The sequence below is a fragment of the Heteronotia binoei genome, chromosome 5, assembly GCF_032191835.1.
Source record: "Heteronotia binoei isolate CCM8104 ecotype False Entrance Well chromosome 5, APGP_CSIRO_Hbin_v1, whole genome shotgun sequence".
NCBI lineage: Eukaryota > Metazoa > Chordata > Lepidosauria > Squamata > Gekkonidae > Heteronotia > Heteronotia binoei.
In genome coordinates, this window is record NC_083227.1 from 91,486,828 (window position 1) to 91,508,699 (window position 21,872).

Here is a 21,872-nt window from a genome sequence, read left to right on the forward strand (position 1 = left end):
GTAACCTCCGCCCGCTTGAGGACTTCAGTGTTGGTCACAAAGTCACTCCAGTGGATGTTGAGGATGGTGCGAAGGCAGCACTGATGAAAGCGCTCTAGGAGTCGCAGGTGATGACGGTATAAAACCCACGATTCGGAGCCGTAGATGAGGGTTGTAATCACAACCGCTTTGTAAACATTGATCTTTGTGCCTTTTTTCAGATGCTTGTTGCTCCACACTCTTTTGTGCAGTCGGCCAAATGCACGGTTTGCCTTTGCCAGCCTGTTGTCAATCTCCTTATCGATCTTGGCATCTGAGGAGATGATGCACCCCAGGTAGCTGAACTGCTGGACTGTTTTCAGAACTGATTCACCCACAGTGATGCAGGGAGGGTGATAATCTTCCTGGGGTGCAGGCTGGTGGAGAACTTCTGTCTTCTTCAGACTAACTTCTAGGCCGAATAGCTTGGCAGCCTCTGCAAAGCAGGACGTCATATGCTGCAGAGCTGATACCGAGTGCGAGACGAGTGCAGCATCATCAGCAAACAGTAGCTCTTGAATGAGTTTTTCCATCGTCTTGGAGTGGGCCTTTAGTCGCCTCAGGTTGAACAGGCTGCCATCGGTGCGATAGCGGATGTAGACACCATTGTCATCATCTAGATCTACTGCGGCTCTTTGAAGCATCATGCTAAAGAAGATCGTAAAGAGAGTTGGTGCGAGAACGCAGCCTTGCTTTACACCTGTGCCTATTGGGAAGGGCTCCGAGAGGTCGTTGCAGTGTCTGACTTGGCCTCGCTGGTCTTCGTGTAGCTGGATGATCATGCTGAGGAACCTTGGGGGACATCCTAAACGTTCCAAGATTTGCCACAGGCCTTTCCTGTTAACGGTATCGAAGGCTTTGGTAAGGTCGACAAAAGTCACATACAGAGCCTTGTTCTGTTCCCTGCATTTCTCTTGGAGCTGCTTGAGAACAAATACCATGTCGGTGGTGCTCCTGTTAGCTCTGAAGCCGCACTGGCTTTCTGGGAGGAGTTCTTCTGCAATGGTGGGCACCAGTCTGTTCAGGAGTATTCTGGCAAGGATTTTGCCTGCGATGGAGAGCAGGGTTATCCCCCGGTAGTTGGAGCAGTCTGACTTTTCCCCTTTGTTCTTGTATAGGGTGATGATGATTGCATCGCGAAAGTCCTGTGGTAATTTGCCTTGTTCCCAGCAGGTGACAAGTACTTTGTGAAGTGAGCTATGTAGTACTGTGCCCCCATGCTTCCAGATCTCTGGTGGAATTCCATCAACTCCTGCTGCCTTGCCACTTTTCAGTTTATGCCACTTTATGCCAAGAATTCACTTTATGCCAAGAAAAACAACTTACCAAGAGATGTTGTTATAAGATTTATGACAAAGGAAATGGTGGGAAGGATCATGAATAAAAATTTTGAAAAGACATTGATAGTGGGAGGCAGTAGAGTAAGAATTATGAAGGAGTTGCCAAGGCAAGTGATAAATAATAAAACATATTTAGATGGATAATACCTGAAGGTCTGAGCTTCGAACTTCAGGGGAAAAGAATCACAATTACAAATGCACAGGAAATGCATAGATTTTATGAAGAAAATAAAGAATTCGCATCATGATGGATTACAAATTATTGTCTTGGAATGTAAATGGACTAAATTCACCACAAAAAAGAAGGGCAACATTTTATTGGATTAAGAAACAAAACTGTAATATAATTTGTTTACAAGAAGTGCATATTAAAAGAATTACAAATTTTATGTAATAAACAATTGGGACTAGAACTTTTTTCATTGGCTGAACAGAAGAAAAGGGGAGTGATTTTTTATATTAAACAAGAATTGGAGCCAAAATTAGTGTTTAAAGATAAAGATGGGAGATTTGTAGCAGTAGAAACAATATTAAATGGAAAGAAAACGCTGTTGGGACTGTTTGCGCCTAATGATGCAAAGGATGCTTTTTTAAAAGACATTATAAAACAGCTTGATGAACTGACTTATGATCAAGTTTTGATAATGGGAGATTTTAATGGAACAGTTAAGAACTCATTGGACAGGTCTGGAGGGGAAAAAAACAATAGTAAAGAATAAAAACTGCCAAAGTCTTTTTTTGAATTGGTTAAACAAGAAAATCTAGAAGATATATGGAGGAAATTTAACCCTGAAGTTCGGGACTATACTTTTTTTTCAGCAAGACATAAAACTTTTTCTAGAATTGACATGTTGTGGGGAACTAAAGATTTAGGTCTTATAACAAGGAAAATAGAGATTTTACCTAAAATTGGGGCTTACCATAACCCAATAATGTGGATTACAAAATTGTCCAAGAAGTTGAGAAGATGGAGATTGAATGAAAATTTGCTACAGAATAAAGAAACAGTGACATACCTAGAAAATGAAACTAAAGCCTTTTTCCAAATGAATGACAAAGAGGACATAGATTTCCAGACGGTCTGGGATGCTTATAAAGCAGTAATGAGAGGAATGTTCATTACTTTGAATAATAAGGACAAAAGAGTAAAAGAGAAACAGATGTTGGACATTCAAAATGAGATAAAGAAAAAAGAAGGGGAGTTGAGAAAAAGGCCAGGGAAAAAGAAAATTATAAGGGAAATTACAATATTACAAACTCAAATGAGACATTTGTTAAATAAAGAAGTGGAATGGAGTTTGAAAAGATTGCAGCAGAAAACCTTTGAGGGAGCAAATAAATCGGGAAAGTATTTGGCTTGGCAATTGAAAAAAAAGAGGGAAAGTAAAATTATTAATAAAATTGTGGTAGATGGAAGAGAAGTGGTTGCCCAAGAGGGAATAAAAAGAGAATTTTTTAAGTATTATGCCAAATTATTTAAAGGTGTTAAAATAAAGAAGGAGAAGATGGATGAATATTTACAAAAGGTAAAAATAGAGCCCTTAACTGAAAATATGCGAAAAGTTTTGAATGATCCAATTGAAAAAATAGAAATTGAAGCAGCGATCAACGCAATGAAAAATGGAAAAGCACCTGGGCCAGATGGATATACAACTAAAATTTTAAAATCTTCAAAGAGGAATTAATACCAAAGTTGCAGAAGTTGATGAATACGATAAGAATGAAAGGGAAAATACCAAACACATGGAAGGAAGCTGTTATTTCATTAATACCTAAGGAAGATAGAGATGTCACGAATGTAAAAAATTATAGACCTATTTTGCTATTAAATAATGACTATAAAATTTATGCAAGAATACTGGCAGAACAGCTTAAACAGCATTTGATAAATTTTATAAAGGAAGATCAAGCAGGTTTTCCTTCTCAAAAGGCAAATAAGAGACAATATTAGAACTGTTGTAAATATTGTAGCATATTATGAAAGACATCCAGAAAAAGAAGTAGCATTATTCTTTGCAAATGCAGAGAAAGCATTTGACAATTTAAACTGGGACTTTATGTTTGCAGTAATGGAAAAATTGGAGCTGGGAGAAAGCTTTTTAAGAATGCTAAAAGCAATATATTCTGAACAAAGTGCAAGGTTATGTATAAATGCAGATCTTACAGAAGATATGAAAATCAGCAAAGGTACTAGACAAGGTTGTCCACTTTCACCATTGTTGTTTATAATGACTCTTGAAATATTATTGATGCAGATACAAGAAGAAAAAGATATAGAAGGATTAAGAATAAAAGGATTTACTTACATATACAGAGCTTTTGCTGATGATATAATGTTTATAAATGAAAACCCCATACAAATTACACCTTTGTTGTTAGCTAAAATACAAGAATATGGGGAGTTGTCAGGACTTTGTATTAATAGAAAAAAATAAAAAATTCTGTGTTAAAATATGCAGATAAATAAACAACAAGAATTGCAGAAACTAACGGGCTGCGAAATCAACTCCAAGGTAAAATATCTGGGGGTGGAGATAATGAATATTGTTATCTGTTCAAAATATATTGCTTTTATCATTCTTATAAAGCTTTCTCCCAGCTCCATTTTTTCCATTACTGCAAACATAAAGTCCCAGTTTAAATTGTCAAATGCTTTCTCTGCATCTGCAAAGAATAATGCTGCTACTTTTGATCTGTTCAAAAATAATTATGAGAAGTTAATGCATAAAATGGATGAAGACATGTTAAAATGGAACAAGCTAAATTTGTCATTGTTGGGTAGAATAGCTGCAAATAAAATAAATATTCTACCAAGAATAATGTATTTGTTTCAAACTATTCCTATTGTGAAGGATAGTAAACAATTTGATAAATGGCGAAGAAAAAATTCAGAATTTGTGTGGGCCAGGAAGAAACCAAGGATTAAAATGAAAATTTTGACAGATGCAAAAGAGAGAGGTGGATTTCAACTACCGAATTTAAGATTATATCAGGAAACAGTTTGCTTAGTGTGGATAAAAGAATGGATAACGCTGTTAAACAGAAAACTTTTAGTGTTGGAAGGTCACGGAAATAAATTTGGCTGGCACGCATATTTGTATTATGGAAAAAAGAAGATGGACATTTTTTTCTCTCACCATTATATAAGAAATAATTTGTTAACTACATGGATGAAATATAAGAAGTATGAAGATGAGAGAAGACTGTTATGGATAGTACCGGCGGAAATAATAAAAAAAACAGCTGAGATAGGGGAAGAAAAATGGTTGTCATATAGTCAACTGTTAAAAATACAAAGTGGCAAAATAGAACTGAAAACTGCTGAAGAGTTGAATAATAAATATGATTGGTTTCAAATGCAACAAATAAAGAGCTTGGTGGAGAATGATATCAAAACTGAAGGAATAAGGAAGGAGCAAACAGAAATGGAAAAAGTTCTGCTTGGAGACAATGATAAATTAATTTCAAAAGTATATAAATTACTTTTACAGTGGTCTACAGAAGATGAAGTGGTAAAATCTCAAATGATTAAATGGGCAGTTAATGTAAATAAAGAAATATAGATGGAAACTTGGGAATATTTGTGGAAGAACTCTATGAAACTCTCAACATGCCAGAATATCAAAGAAAATTGTTTTAAAATGATGTACAGATGGTATATAACTCCTAAAAAATTGGCAGATGAATAACAAGTTGCCAGACAGATATTGGAAATGTAAAAAGCATGAAGGTTCTTTCTACCATATGTGGTGGACTTGTGAAAGAGCTAAAATGTTTTGGCAGATGATTCAGCAAGAGATTTCTAAGAACTTGGAATATGAATTTAACAAAGTTGCAGAGAGTTTTCTGTTAGGATTACAAATGGAAAAATTTCCAAAAGACGAAAGAACTTTAGTCTGTTACTTGCTGTCAGCTGCTAGGACATTGTATGCACAGTTGTGGAAGCAAGAAAAAATACCAGAGAAATGGGATTGGATTGTTAAAGTTATGACATGGAGTGAAATGGATAAGTTAACAGGAACTTTAAGAGACCATGATTTAGAAGTATTTAAGATGGAGTGGAAGAAGTTCAGAAGATACGTAGAAAAAGAATGGAAAATAAAAGGACATTGGACAATCTTTGATAATGATTAAGTATAAGTGGGGGGAAGATATGAACTTTGGTTCTTATTAATTAGGGGTACCTTTTAAAATGATGTTTTGAATTTAGTACACCGGCGGGGGTCAAGTAAAGGGGGGAGGGGAGGTAGAAAGTAATATATGGGATTTAAAAAAGTAGTTATTAATGATATAAGAAATTGAATATATTGCCATATGTTACTAATAAAAATTGTTTGAAACTCAAGATACCTAGGTCTTTGTTTGGTTCAGGAGGATGCAAAGAATAAACGGACATAAGTCTGACATTAGAAACCACAATGTACAAAAACCAGTAGGGGAACATTTAACCTTCTAGGACATTGCTGACCTTAGGGTAGCATTTTCTTACAAAGGAATTTCAGAGTGAGATTAGAAAGAGAGATACTGCTGAATTGCAATTGATAATGAAGCTCAGTGCATCTTCCAAAGCTGAATTGAGACCCAGGTTTCCTGTCTCATTACCAACACCTGCTGTTGTAATTCAGTATCTGAAATCCTATTCTTCAAGATACAAGGACCAATGGACTCACATTCTGAAGAAGTGAGCAATAACTCACAAACACTCATGCCCTGTCACAAATTTTGTTAGGTGCTGCTGGACTCTTGCTCCTTTCCATTAATAAAGCTTGCAAGCTGTACTGTTAGGTTTATTTTTTACTTCGTCATCTGTTTAAACTGTAGAGGGGGATCTCTCCAAGTGAAATAATGTGTAGATTTCAGATTGGGCAAAATCCACTCAAGTGCTAATGATGATAATGAAACAGTTAAAAAAGCAAGGAGGGACTGAAGAAAGGTAGCCCGCGAGGGAAGGAAAAAAGAGAAACATGTAGAATTGGAATATATGGAACCCTAAATGTATTTTAAAATACTTAGCCATCTGCTTTCATTATTAAACAATGGAATCCAATGGAATTCTATTATTAAACAATGGAATCCAATCTAAGTGTTCCAATTCCTAATCAGGGATTTTTTGAAAGAAAATAAAATCCCAAATAGGCACAGAGAATTTTATTCTATTTTTTTTTTTTCAGAATAAGCCAAAATAATTTCTTTTAAATTCTCCTTTACCCTTATCGCAACATTCCATTTCCTTTTCATATACATGCATTTGTGCGTATGTGTGAAAGACAGAGATATTAAGCCTCAAAGAAAACACAGAGCATGATGATCTTGGTATAAATTGTGCTAGTCAGAAGAATTCATCTACCCTCCTTCCCACCCTCTGAATAAGTTGTGTACAAAAACTTATACTTGAAATAAAACATTGCTGGTCTTGAATGAGCCATGGGATTCAGACTTTGCTCTCTGTCCCGGGTGGGGCTCTCTCATGTTCTTTACCTCCTCCTCCCTTCCTCCCAAAGGAAGAGGTCGCAGCCAATGAAGGGAAGGGAGGCTTGGTTTGGAAGGAAGCAGCAAAGGAAGCTGGGCAAAAGCAAGCCGGGATGCTGCAGCAGTACAGGAGAAGGAAGCAGGAGGGAACCCAGTTGCTTGCAGGTCAGATACAAGCCCTGCAGGGGCTGGTTCTGGCCTGTGGACCATATGTTTGACACCCCTGCAGTAGACCATAGTAAGGCAAGGTAGGAGAAGGAGCAGGTTTTTAGCTCCCATCACAGGCATTTTCTGTTTTTATTAAAAACAGACCTCCCCTCTCCCTGATTTAGATGTGAAATATTGGATCCTTCCCTTTAGTTTGGCCATTTCAGAAAGTTAGAAGAATGTTAACTTGTCTGATGTGTAACATCCATGTACTCAGTCAGATCACTAATATGAGAGTAATAATATTTGCTTGACTTAGAGAGCTATTGAAAGAATTACTGAGACATTTTATGTAAATGTTTGAAGCTATTAGGGAAAAGTACAACATAAATACTAATAATTATAATTACTATTTCCCTTTCATACACCAAAATATTTGCCTTTTTGAGTGTGTTTTGTCAACACTGTTTTCTTACAGTCAGGCCAGATTCCTATTAATGTTCTTTGTAAGAAACCTAGAATGGATCTCTTTCATTAAATGATTAAATCTGCATGAAACAAAGTATGCTTTCAAAACCTTTAAGTCTATCCACAGTGGAAAATTTAATGCTCTGAAGTCTGGATATAGAATTAAATGTTCTTTAATGAAGAAGTGTAGATGTTTGGTAAAGTCAGGCTTTTAGTAAAAGACATGTGATATTATATGAATTCCTCTAGCTTGGTTATCAAAGCTGTTTATGTTGTTGCACACTTTGCTTACATGTGGGGTACAGTGAGAATGCAGAAGGCACCAGTTCTGATTTAACAGATCATGTTACTTGTGCACAAAAGCCCATTTCACAAGGAACCACTGCTTTCTAAACTGTTGGATCAGGCTATTATTAATCTTAAATATTTCACACTTGGATAGTTCTTTCCCACCTTTTTACCCCAAAGACCTTCAGTGTAGTTTTCTGAACTGTTCTGTCAGCTATAACAGTAGATGACCAAGAATATGGGATTATTCTGATGAATTCAAAACGGTGGTGAAACTGAAGCATAACTATAATGTTACATAGTTTACTGTAGGGGACCACAGAGATTTTTAGAAACTATTTTTTTGATGTGCTGAATGAAATCCATGTAGCATACCCTTATTTACATGTATTGCCTCAAATACTGATTAAATTTCTGCAGGGCTTGTTTAGCTTTTAAAACAGACCAAATGAAAAGAATGAAAAGGAACACAAATGAAATCTCAACAAAATAAATCTAAGTTGATTGTTAAAACAAGCAAAATAAATTTATGGAATATATTTCTAAAATCAATAAAACTATAAATACATTAAGTATATGAGCCAATATCAGCTAACACTGAAATGTTGTTATTGGAACTCCCAATGTGTACTTTTGCTGGGTAGTCTGCCTTCAGAGAATTAGTAAAATATCCAGTTGGACTATTGGGTAGTTGGCAAAATTACTGATGAGAAAAAAGGAGGATGACAGAAGTGAAATGAATTGTTTCATATTGGTCTACATGGCAAATGAAATTTGACTAGAACACATTGCAAGACCATAAGCAAATGATATTTTACATATCTCAGAACATTATTAGTTTTGATGTGTATTTCATTAGAAAATACTATCGTTGTAGCATATTCAAGTTGCTGTGTACAGGTTTTCCACAACTTTTCTTTTCCATGAGCATTTGTGAAATAAATAAGGGGAAAGAATTTGAAGGGAACAGGTGGCAAGCCTACCTACCACTTAGAAATCCTCCCACTGTTGTCCCTCCAAGCACCAAGAATACAGAACATCACTACCCCAGACAGAGAGTTCCAACAAAACGTTGTGACTAATAGCCACTGATGGACCTCTGCTCCATATGTTTATCCAATTCCCTCTTGAAACTGTCTATGCTTGCAGTCACCATCACCTCCTGTAGCAGTGAATTCCATGTGTTAATCACCCTTTGGGTGAAGAAGTACTTCCTTTTATCCATTCTAACCCAACTACTCAGAAATTTCATCGAATGTCCACAGGTTCTTGCATTGTGAGAAAGGGAGAAAAGTACTTCTTTCTCTACCTTTTCTGTCCCATACATAATCTTGTAAACCTCTATCATGTCACCCTTCTGTTGATGTTTCTCGAAGCTAAAGCACCTCAAGCATTTTAACCTTTCTTCTTAGGGAAAGTGTTCCAACCCTTTAATCATTCTAGTTGCCATTTTCTGGACTTTTTTCAATGCTATAAAACCTTTTTTGAGGTGTGGTGACTAGAATTGTACACAGTATTCCAAACGTTTTGAACTGATGAGATTCCTGATGTTTTTGGCCAAAACATACTGCAAAAAAGATCTTTTTTAAAAAAAAATTGTTATTGGGTGGGAAGCAGATTACAGGATTAATAGTCCAGGTGGTACTTCTGATGGATATATCTACTCTTACTAAGATTCAGGAGTTGAGTCAGGGCAAATACTACAGGAGAACCGCTCAAGAAGCATCATAAAAGTGGGATTGTTCAGAGTATATTCTTAGCAAAAATGTGTTGAAGCATTCCTTGAGAAGCAAAGGACCTGAACTACTTACTGTAAAATGCAGATCATACTGCAAATGAATGGGTTACATGTGTGCAAAAAACCAAAGTTTTTTCTCCCCTTCAGTACACTGAGTTGGCTAATCTTATTGTCACCTTAACATGTTTCTTAAATTCTCTTCTCTTGCTTTTGAGTATTTAACAGAGGGCCACTCAGCAGCTGGCTCTTTTCAGTACTGACCTGTGACTTAGCAAATCCCCTTTATAAATGGTTTTCAGCTGGAAATCTTCCCTTTTTTCTGCAGCAGACTGTGAATTCATTTCTGACTTAGGTCTGAGTTTCCTGAATTCCTAAAATTTTAGGTGCCCCCATTACATAGCTCTGGCTGCCTCTTCTGTCAGGGCAGCCCTGGTGACAGAAGAACAATGAGTGATTGATTTTTCCCACTTCCCCTTCTTCACTACAAACTGAATGGAAAATATACAGGAAAAATTGCTGTTTTGGATTGTTACTGTGACTTTCTGGAACTGTTACACAAATCCAAGATTCTTAGGCATTATGTAAAGGACAACCCCCCCCCCCCCACACACACACAAAAACAAATTGTAGTTTTTCATGTTCAGCAGCAGCAGCAGTGTCTTGTTTTTCTTTGATTCTCTGAATTTCCCAGGCATGGTCCTGGGGAAGGTGGCTTCGGCCATGAAAGCCAATCACAGAGCCTGGCAGAGCTATGAGTCTGGCTGGCTTCTTGTTACCTCCCTCCTTCTCCCCCCCCTTCCCCTATTGCAGCTGGAATGGCTGGGGGGCATCTTGTTTGGAGACCCACAGAATTGGCCCCCTTAGTCTTTTTTGCTTGAAACTAGGGTGCTCTTTGTGGACAGCCAGCACTAGCTCTCCTGCAGTTTTGGCAAGTATTTGGTAGAAAAATCATGATTATGGTTCCAGAGTACCCTATAAGTAATAATGCCAGAACTATGAGTCAGCTGGCTCTTTTTCCTTCCTTCCCTCTTTTGTGGGGTGGGACACTTTCCTCTGCAAATTGGATGGCTGTCAGCAACTTATTTAGGAACTCATAGAATTGGATCCCTTGGTCCAATTTGCTTGAAACTCTGGGGCTCTTTACTGGGCAGACAGCGCAAGCTCCCTATAATTTTAATGTCATTCAGTTGAAAACAGTCAATACAGCCACTTCCTCCAAATAATGGATCCCAAATAATTCTGAAATCCCAGGAAAAACAAACAAACCTGAATCTTGAAATGGTACTGGGGGACAGCAATACCATTGAATATCAGTATTTATGCCCTTCCAGAAATCCGACTCCTAAAAATACTGTTGCTTATTTTTCATGTGCGCATCCCTACTAGCTGTTACACCATGTGTGTCCTGGGAATCAATTTTCCTAGTGGTAGAGCTGCTTGCAAAAGAAATGTGGATCACTGGACCCAATACGATAGCTTTAATATTGAAGTATATTTAAAACATAAAATTTAACAAAAATGAACCTAAAATGAAGAAAATCCAGTTCTACCTTGCTGCTGAACACTCCAGTGGCAGCTGGGAGCCATCTTTGCCACCACGGAATGGAGGACAGGCAGGTGTAGTGCTACGCTATTTGGTATTCTGGGGGGAAAGCTGAATGCTTATAGGGATGCTCCACCGTGCCACATGTTCAGCAAACTTTCCCACCTTGTGAACAGTGTTGGCTTCACCTTTGGGGGCTGGGTAGGAATTTTTGCCCCTCCCTGATTGGCCAGTTGGGGGATGTTTTTGCCTACCCTATACTGTCAGCAGCGGTTTTCAGTTTATTGGTTTGGTGGTGCCTGTTAAATAGGTTGGACACTTGGCCAGGATAGTGCAAGGGAAGGAGAAGCTGATTGGGGAGCACCAGCTTGTGCCCTCATATTTTTGGGGGAAGGGGTCTGTCAGGATCAACTTTTGGTAGCATGGTTCAGGGCTGAGAATGCAGACTTCCTGTGGGAATGCCCTGGACAGTGCTGCCTCTTAAGCTGTGCAGCTTGGGGGTTGGAGGTATGTGGCATAGTCTGCTTGCTATGCTGGCCTGGTCTGAGCTAGATATCATGTCTCATGCCAGGAACAGGGTGGCATAACCAATGTGGCAAGGAGGTGTCAAAGATGACACCTGGCCTTGCCACCCTGCACTGTCAAATTCCATTTGGAATTTGTTGCATTAATAAAAGTTGCCCTTATTTACCTTGTCTTTGTGTCTGCCTCGTTCTTATGACGGGGAGAAAAAAGTTTTAATATGCACGTCTGTAGTAAGTAATTACTGCAGAACTGAGATCTGTTTCTGAGTAGACATGTTTAGGAAAAAAAACAGCAAGAGAAGTTTATTAAGATTTTGTGTTTTTCTTTTCAGGGTGTCAAGCCAGCAAGTTTTGATAAGGTTACTGATCCTGAAATTAAGGAGATAATTGGAGAGTGTATTTGCAAAAATAAAGAAGAAAGGTTTGTTTCAAGTGACAAATTCTTTTGTATTTAAAACATAGTATGATGAAGAGAGCGGATTTTAAAGTCACAGAAGCAGGAGAGCATCTAGTTTAGTTAACATCTTTTAGGAATGATGTGTCATTATTTCAGATCCAGTGTTGCTATTATGGTTCAGAAGATCAGAGAGCACAGATTCCCATAGAGGATCACTAATAATAATCACTAAAATGTGAAAGGATTACTGAAAGAGCATAGGAATGGACATTTCTCTTTTCATGTCATTATCCTTTAGTTTTTGAAGTAGTGAGCATGTAAGACAAATACCCTATAAAGACCACTCTTCTTTTACAAGATATGCAAGCAGAAATCATCTTAAAATTTTGCATTTCTTTAATGAGTTTATGCAATTTTTCCCTATTGTAGATATGAAATTAAAGATTTACTAAGCCATGCCTTTTTTGCTGAAGATACTGGGGTAAGAGTGGAACTTGCAGAAGAAGACGATGGTAGGAAATCCTCTATTGCCTTAAGACTCTGGGTAGAAGATCCTAAGAAGCTGAAAGGAAAACCCAAAGATAATGGAGCCATTGAGTTTACTTTTGATCTGGAGAAGGAAACTCCTGATGATGTTGCACAAGAAATGGTAAAATAAACTTCTCCAGAGAGATAGATAAGTTGTACATAGATCTGAAAAGAAACCAGGAACCAATCTGGTAAAGTAAATTGCATTCAGAAGGGTAATCATAGGGTATTTTGGAAAGCTAATGTGAAAAATTAACAGTGAAATTTGAAGCAGAGTTTGTACCATTTTAAGTCTGTTGAAGTCCTAAGGACAGTTACACCCTTCTAAGTGCATTGTAGTAAGAAGAAGACCGCAGATTTATACCCCACTGTTCTCTCTGAATCAGAATCTCAGAGTGGTTTATAATCTATCTTCTTCCCCCCACAACAAACACCCTGTGAGAGGGTGGGGCTGAGAGAGCTCTCGCAGAAGCTGCTCCTTCAAGGACAACTCTTGTGAGAGCTATGATTGACCCAAGGCCATTCCAGCAGCCGCAAGTGGAGAAGTGGGGAATCAAACCCAGTTCTTCCAGATAAGAGACTGCACACTTAACCACTACACCAAACTGGCTCTCTACACCAAACTGGCTCTCTAAATGGACTTAGAAAGGCACGACTGTTTTCAAGCCCTGTAGGGCCAGGGGCCAGCATATTTTGGGAACTGCTTCTCCCCATATGAGCCCTGCAAGGCCCTACGATCAGGGAACAAACATCTCCTGGTGGTCCCCATCCCCAGGGACATCCAGCTTGTCTTAACTAGGGCCAGGGCTTTTTCAGCCCTGGACCCTGCCAGGAGGAATGAACTTCTGTCAGGGATCATCAGGGCCCTGAGTTACAGTTCCACAGGCCTGTTAAATGGAGCTCTTCCTCCTGGCCTTTAGTTGAGGCAACGAGTGTCCCCTTAATATTTGGCCTTCCCCTAGGGCCCTGAAATGACTGTCTGCATCTGTTGACGATCTATGTTGAGGCACTGATTACCATGTTGAATTTTAAATGTTTTAATCTGTGCATTTTAAATGTGATTTTAACTGTACATTTGATGGAACCTGCCCTTAGCTTGCTTGCAGGAAGGGCAGGATATAAATCTAAATAGATAAACAAGCAAATAAATTCTGGTTGGAGCCAGCAGAAATTTCTCTTGATAAAATGGGAGGAGGTGGAATTTTGTCAGTTCTCTCTCCTGTTGCAAACCTCTGACTCCCTCCTCATGATGTTCTTGGAAGACCCCTGTCTCCTAGAAGAAGATCAAAATGAGTAGCTGTGTTAGTCTGACTATAGAAGCAGAAAAGAGTAAGAGTCCAGCAGTACCTTAAAGACTAACAATATTTATGGTAGGGTATGAGCTTTCGTGAGTCACTGCTCACTTCTTCAGATACAGCTCATATCCTACCACAGATTTTGTTAGTCTTTAAGGTGCTATTGGACTTTTGCTCTTTTCTGTAATACTGCTAGAAGCAGTACTACAATGAGAATTTTGGGATACAGCAGGAATAGGGAAGTAAGGAAGTCACATTCTGCTGATGAAAGTCTATTGTACTCTACCTTTAAATTTTGTCTCTTTTAAAAACAGAAGATAGCTTATCTGCATTTAAAACTTTGATGTCACGTTCTAAAGTGTGTAAAGAGCTAGGATTGCTAGCATCTGTACATTTTTCTTTTTTCCTGAAGTGAAAGTGAGATACCCAAGGGTATATAGTGCAAAGTTATACTTAGTATAAAGTTAGAAATAAAGATGTGCAAGGTTTGGTGCTAGTCCTGCTTATTAGACATGTCTTTAGTACAAATTTTGTCATGCTGATTTGTATTATACATGAAATAGATCTCTGTATTCTAAAGATGAATATATCTCCATAACCCCCTCCCCATTCCCAAGATTCATAACAAAACACTACCTCAGGTTTTTCAAAATCTACTTAAGGGGGGAACATCTAAAATTTCCATCTACATTTCTATCTTAACAGTAATGGCTTAGTCACATGTTACATTATAATGCCCATGTAAAGAGAATTGTGTGCATTCTAAAATATACGAAAGGCTGTTTGAATGTGTTTTCAGTGTAAGATATTTACGAATTACATTCATATCCTGCCTTTCTTCCATCATGAATATTCAAGGTATACTGTTTTGGAAGAAGTAACATAAGACACAGCTTTGAGTGGCTTAACTTTTTTCTGTTTGTTCTAAGTTTCTTAGGGCCAACGAAATCATATAGGGCGTTTTCGCACTGACCTTCAAGTGGCGCGACCACCCTCTTCACACCGGAGGATCTGCGCGGATTTCGCACAAGAAGCGCCGGAGCACCCAAAAGAGCTGGCGACTTCCGTCACGAAACCCGCTCAAACGGAAACCGCCAAGAAGCAGGAAAACGTTTGAGCGGCTTTTGCGATGGAAGTCGCCGGCTCTTTTGGGTGCTCCAGCGCTTCTTGTGCGAAATCCGCGCAGATCCTCCGGTGTGAAAAGGGTGGTCGCGCCACTTGAAGGTCAGTGCAAAAACGCCCATAATGTTCTTGGGGACGTTGCTGCCATTTCATGGATGAGTCTCTCTCAAATGACACTGGCCTTGATCCAAAGCATGGGATCTCTCTCTCTCTCTCCCTCGCTCTCCCTTCCCCCCTCCCTCGTCCTCCATGCTCTTTTCAAGAGCTCAAGCCCCAGGATGATTGGGTTCTTGAAAACTGGGAGAGGGAGAGGGAGTGGGAGTCTTCCCACTATGTTATGGTCCCAAGCAGAACTGAGCTCCTGCAGAGGGGATTCCAGTGGTAAAACAGTGTGGCATTTCCAAGCCATTCCTGGAAATTCCCTATAATCTAGTTTTACCATTAAGCTACATGGGTTGTGTCCAGCAATCTGTGAAAAGAGCTGTACCTGAGGAATAGAATTTTCCTGTCTTCATCCACCTGCTATAATGCACTACAGCTCCTCAACCAGCACCCTTGGGGCATGATTTGGGGTTTTGCAATGGCAGTCACAATCTTGAAAAATTATATTCTTCCACTAGCGGAAGCGCCCTTGCACTACTAGAAAATGACAACTGGATTCAGCTTTAATTTTTTGGCAGTACTATTGAACCTGATTTCTAATAGTAATGCTTTGCCTGCTAAAATATATCCCCAACATTTATTTTCTTTGTATGCATATGGAAAAAAAATCCATTCTATTGCTGACATTCAGCTGATATGTAACATGGCCTAGTAAAAGAATTTACATTGTGTTATCCTTAAGTCTGGCATAATATTACTGCAGTGACAGAAGAATCTTATAAGAACTGAACTTTTAAGCTTCAGATTCCCTGTCAATTAACCAGGAATCAATCCTAGAGACATTGGCCACATTCAAATGTATACAGAAGTTAGGGTTGCCAAGTCCAATTAAAGAAAAATCTGGGGACTTTGGAGGCGGAGCCAAGAGACTTTGGGGGTGGAGCCAGGAACAAGGGTGTGACAAGCATAATTGAACTCCAAGGGAGTTTTGGCCATCACATTTAAAGGGACAGCACACCTTTTTAAATGCCTTTCTTCCATAGGAAATAATTAAGGATAGGGGCACCATCTTTTGGGGCTCATAGAATTGGACCCCCTGGTCCAATCGTTTTGAAACTTGGGGGGTATTTTGGGGAGAGGCACTAGATGCTATACTAAAAATTTGGTGCCTCTACCTCAAAAAATAGCCCCCCAGATCCCCCACGGATCAATTCCCTATTTTTCCCTATGGGAATCGTTCTCCATAGGGAATAATAGAGTACCCAGTAGACATTTCCCTCCCCCCCACACTTTCTAAAGGGGGGGAGGGCCTCCATACCAGGGAATCCCCTGCCCCTCCCTCTCTCACACACACAAATACTTACTTGGTCTTCTTCCAGCAGAACTGCTTGCTGTGAAAACGAAAGCAAAATAAAGGGAGGGGCCGTTCTCCATGGAAACTGTTACTGACCCTTTCCCATGAAGCCCTTCCTGTTTCCTGTGCTGCCTTAAAGGGGCACACATTTTAAAAACTGTTTGCAGGTTTCTAAACCTGCAGGAGCTCTATGACGACATGATGCCTACACGCATGTTCTCTCCCCCCCCCCCCCCCACTTCTGGATTTTTGGAGAGCGGGGGAGGAGGCTGCAAATTTGGAGGTCCCCTGCCAGGGCGGGGGCGGGGGTTGGGAAGCCTAACAGAAGTATAAATTAAGAAAGAGAACGGTGCCTTCATATGAATTTTTTCAAGGCTTTTTTTCAAGCAGCTTCCATTACAGTAATTGCACAGAAGGTTCTTAAGAAAGACCATGAAATGCACCATGACATTTCTATGCAATCATCACATTTATATAAGAGAAGCAGTTACCACTCAGGCAGTAATGCAGCCTTCCTTGCCCTTAGGCGGGTGATTGCCAAATTTTTTGAAGTAGGACCAACATCTGTGCTTACTAGCATGGATCAGCCATGAAGTTCTGAAGACAATAGCATTTAAGTCTTCAGAAGCAAGGTGGTTATTTCCACTATTTCTTTTCTGCTTTTATGATTCTGGTAGCAGAGGTTGAGAAAATACAGATGCCAACCCACATAGGAAGATACAAACCTAATTTTGTGACCTACCTTTGGGGTTACTTTCCTCTGCTTCAGGCGGGGGATTTGTAGGGAGATGCAGCAGCAGTTTTGTTACACATTGGAGTGTTTTTGGCCTTGCAGTTTCTTATGAATCTGGTGAAGACATAAAACAACAACTTATATAAACTTTCATTGTTTGCCAATGTTTGTAATTTTCTGCACATGCTGTATTGCTTGTTTCTATACTGGTGACAGTAGTTAATTTTTTGTTGTATCCATGGTTTTGTTCTATCCTGTATATATTATTTCAAACCCATTCTAAGCTTCTACAATGCATATATATTTATGCATTCATATGTAATATGGATTCATGCCTGAACACCTATTTAATTGTTTTTATTTTAGGTTGATGCTGGATTTTTTCATGAGAGTGATGTCAAAATAGTTGCAAAGTCAATACGTGATAGAGTAGCATTAATACTGTGGAGAAGAGAGAGGATTTGGCCTATATTACAATCAGAGGATCGTCGGGATTCTGACTGTTCAGAAAAGCAGAAGGCTACACAAGCACAACAGGTTCAGGTTACATACCTTTCACACACTGGTCACCACATCTTGTCAGAACCAGAAGAACCTGAAGCTGACCAGCACCTTTCTCAGCAGAATCTACCCACAAGCGTTACTTCACTTGCATGTAAGTCTTGTACATGTGTTGCTTCCTGTCAATATTTCTAATTGCCGAAGTAAATGAGACTACAATCAATGATTCATTCGTTCATTCATTCGTTCATTTGTTCGTTTATTCGTTCGTTCATTCAGAACATTTATAAAGCCTGCCTTTCTCCCAGATAACTAAGACCCAAGGTGGATAATAGAGTTGGGTGGTGGAACGTGCCATTAGTTCACAGCTGATTTATGGCAAGCCCTTAAGATTTTCAAGGCAAGAGATGTTCAGAGGTGGTTTACCATAGCCTGCCTCTGTGTAGCTACTTTGTACTTCATTAGTGGTTTCTCATTTAATTACTAACAAGGGCCGATGCTGCTTAGTTTCTGAGATCTAACAAGATCGATCTAGTCTGGACTATCTAGGTCAGGACAACAGATTTAAAAAACACGTAAAAGAAAAAAATTAAAAGTTAAATTGTTAAAGCTATTTAAAATTACATCAGATAAGCTTGTAGCCATCTATAAGGTAACCCTGGCACTGAGAACCTGACTACAGATTATGCAAAGATAAAAAGTTCTGCTTTGGACTTCTTGTGAAATTGCCCGCCACAATTGTTTCAGCATTTGAAAAGTTACTGTGGGAAATGAGCACCATGCTGAGGGTCTGATCAGTATCAAACCCTCAGTGCATTAAAAATGAGTGTTACAAGCCATCTTAAATGGTTGTTCACAAGCCTCCTTCTTTCCCATAATGTGTGTTCCTGATCCCCTTTTATATCCCAACAGAGGGAGCATGTAAACAAGTGACTTGGGGCATGATTTGCCCGAAGGTTTTTTCCTGAAGGGTTTAAATTTTTTATTTCTGAAATAAAATAATGTTAAGTGATGCAGGGGAATGGCAAGAAAGAAAAAAGAAAGACGAATGCTGTGAAAAATCTGTATTTTGTTTAAGAGTAAAAGGTTTAAGTACTGTGAAGTGGAAGATGGAAGGGGGCACGATGGCTGATGATCTTAACTAATAGTGTGAAGGAGGGCTGAGTTATCAAAGGCTTCTTTGCCTTTTCCCTGACTGGGTTTTTTTTTTTTTTTTTTGCAACCAGCAAATATAGGGTGGGCTGCATGCATAGTGAGGCTTTGCAAGTATCTGAGCAATGCAAGGGGAATCAATAAAGAATCTGGATTTTGCTTATGGTAGGAAAAGAAGGTAAATAGCACATTAACTGGAGCTTTCAAACAAAGTAGTTTGTGAAACTGTGATAAAAACCACACTCCCCCTCCATGTCCGATTCCAACATTCCCGTTTCTGAATGGAACCAAAATGTGTTGGGGTGATATGCTTCTAGCCAAAAGTACATTAGATAATATTTAATTTCTGCCATTTTTAAAGTACTACATATTTAAAGCAGCTGTTGGCTAATATTCTGACAAATACAAGTTGTGAACATTACATGCTTCTTGGCACTAAGCCAATTAAAATTTTTATCTATGTAATATTAATTTTACTATTTTTTTTAACTTTTGCTGTTTATAAAACACTAGGAGTAAGGTCTGTTGTGAAGAAAAATACGATGGACTCTAGAAGGAGGCTCTGGGCAAGTGCTCGCCATCCTTGCTGTCTTCCCACCCACCCAAGTGAAGGTATTGACTCCCCTCCCACCTCAAGGGGAGCTGATCTCTGCCAGCTAGAGAGCAATTGTAAATCTGAGTGATCTCCAGTGGTTCCCTAGGAGGAAATGGCATTGTCTGAGGTGCTATCACTCCTCAAACCCCACCCTCTCCAGGCCACACCCCTTAAATCTCCAGGAATTTCCTAAACTGGAGTTGGCAACCTATCTTCTTTCATTTATTTGCCCCTCTGACTTCAGGTTTCCATCGCCTCCCCCCTCTCTGCAGCCTCTATACAGGAAAATGACAGTCTTTCTTCATAGAGGGGGGAGGACCCAGTGTGGGGGAGGACCAAAGCAGTTTACACTAAAGACCTCTGGGCGAGTGCCCCCCCAGCCTTCTTGTCTTCCCACCCACCCATTTGAGGGCATTTACTCCCTTAAGGGGAGCTGATCTCTGACATCTGCAGAGCAATTCTAATTCTGAGTGATCTCCAGCCCTCACCTGGAGATTGGCAACAGTGGTTCCCAGGAGGAAAGGCCTCTCACTCAGAGGCCTATAGTGATATCTTAGGAATTTCCCACCAACTTGGAAAGGTACCACTAAAAGCTTCTGGGTGAGTACCCTCCCCATGCTTGCTGTCTTCCCACCCACCCAAGTGAAGGCATTTATTCCCCCTCACACCTGAAAGGGAGGTGATCTCTGCCATCTGATTTTCTGAACCTGAAGTTGGCAACCCTGCAGCCTCTACATGGAAAAAGGACAGTCTTTCTTCACAGTGTGTGTGGGGGGGGGACCAAGCACCTGGAGGTTGGCAACAGTGGTTCCCTGGGAGGAAATGGCTGATAGCATTAAGCAGCTGACACTGTGAAGAACGCCACTGCAAGCCTCCCTTTTGCTTCCTCTGTTTATCTGCTGGTATTGAAGTGGCCCCTCCCTGCTGTGAATCAACATTCCTTGTCAGTTGAAGAGATGTAACTGGTACTGTTTGAGTGGATTAAAGGGAGGAAGGTAAACAGACAGAATGAAATAAAAAGTCTGAAAGAGACACCGAGAAAGAATGAGGGAAAGAACAGAAGGGGGAGGTAGAAAAAAGAGGGGGAGAGAGAGAAAGAAAAATAAGAAGGAAGATAGAGCCCTGAGGACAGGCTGTAGTGATCAGTAGGCCCCCAGCAGCGAACTGTCTCCCTCAGAGGTCAGTGGCCTTCTGGTGGAGTTCTTGCCTGATGGGGCTGGCAGTCGGCATGGGAGAGCAGAATCAGCCAATGGCATGGCAGAGATGGATTGTGATCCAATCCTGCAAGAATGTGTGGAAGGCTGCAGTGGGCGGATGACAGAGAGGCTACCCAATAGTAGTGGGAAGTGGTGACAGATAGAGTGTCAACCAATAGTTGGTACAGTACAGTCCCAGTGACTGCAACAAATCAGGATGCTAGGATTTGCTACCATGGCTTCAGTTTTATGACTAAAGGATAAATACATGTTTAAAAACAAGTTCATATTTTCTTGCTATACTTGATGTATAGCTGTTTAAGTAGCGTACAGTTTGAATATTTGCACGATATTTTTCTAGCTAAAAGCCCTATAATTTCCTTTATGCTGCCTGTGATATTCAGAGAAGGCAGAAATGTAGATTAATAATTTAGTATCTCTATACAACTGATGAGCCATAAAAACTGAGTCTTGGCTTCCAATTGCTGCTTTAACTTTGTATAGTTACTCTTTTTTTTTCCTTTGTGGTTGCAAATGCTTCCTATAATGAGATGGGAAATTTACCTATGCAATAAACTTTCCTGCATTACTAAACATTCAGGGTTTAACTTAAAACACAGACAAGCTGGAGATGGCTGTTGTTTAGTTTTCTTCCAAATATAGAAAGAAAATTAATTGGGTTCTTATAAATGTATTGGTTGTGGGTTGTGCTTGGCTTGAATCTGTGATATCTAGGAGCGAGCATGTTAAATTAGAAATATATTTATAAAACCTGGCTCAACTCCTAACAGAAGATTTTGTTTTTGTTTATTAGTGTGTTTGTGAGAGACTATGAGAGGGAAAGAGAGAGAGATTACCCATCTATTTTATTATATTTGTTTATTTATTTACATTAAATTTCTATCCTGCCCTCTCCGCAAGCGGATTCAGGGTGGCTAACAGTCAATTCAAATATCTACATTTACAGTTTAAAAACCAATAAAATACCATTACAATTAAAACATTCTAAAAAACATTCTATGGTGCTGTCTTCAGTAGAGGTGGATTCTTTTCCTGATGGTGATGGTGATCATACAGTAATCATAGCTCTTTAGAGATGTGGGGTGGCAGTCTCCCGGGTCAGATGTTAAATGCCTGTTGGAACAGTTCTGTCTTGCAGGCCCTGTGTAAGGTAGAAAGATCCTGCAGGGCCCTTATAGCTTCCGGGAGGGCATTCCACATTCCTGGTGCTGCCACCAAGAAGGCCCTAGCCCTTGTAGAGCATAACCTGACCTCCTTTGGTCCAGGGATGGACAGTAGATTTTGTGTCCCTGAACGCAAAACAGAATAGTACTTGCATCTTAATTCTGTTAGCATTTAATC

At 39.6% G+C, this 21,872-nt stretch overlaps 1 protein-coding gene across 3 annotated transcripts in view; it reads left to right on the forward strand.

Annotated features, from left to right (window-relative positions):
- WNK2 (WNK lysine deficient protein kinase 2) overlaps nt 1-21,872 on the forward strand; it is a 199,118-nt gene that overhangs the window by 91,102 nt on the left and 86,144 nt on the right. For all 3 annotated transcript variants that reach the window (XM_060239813.1, XM_060239815.1, XM_060239814.1), the window contains exons 5-7: nt 11,868-11,956; nt 12,362-12,581; nt 17,433-17,721. In XM_060239813.1, the coding sequence (XP_060095796.1) occupies nt 11,868-11,956; nt 12,362-12,581; nt 17,433-17,721 (598 nt within the window). The remainder of the gene's footprint in view (nt 1-11,867; nt 11,957-12,361; nt 12,582-17,432; nt 17,722-21,872) is intronic.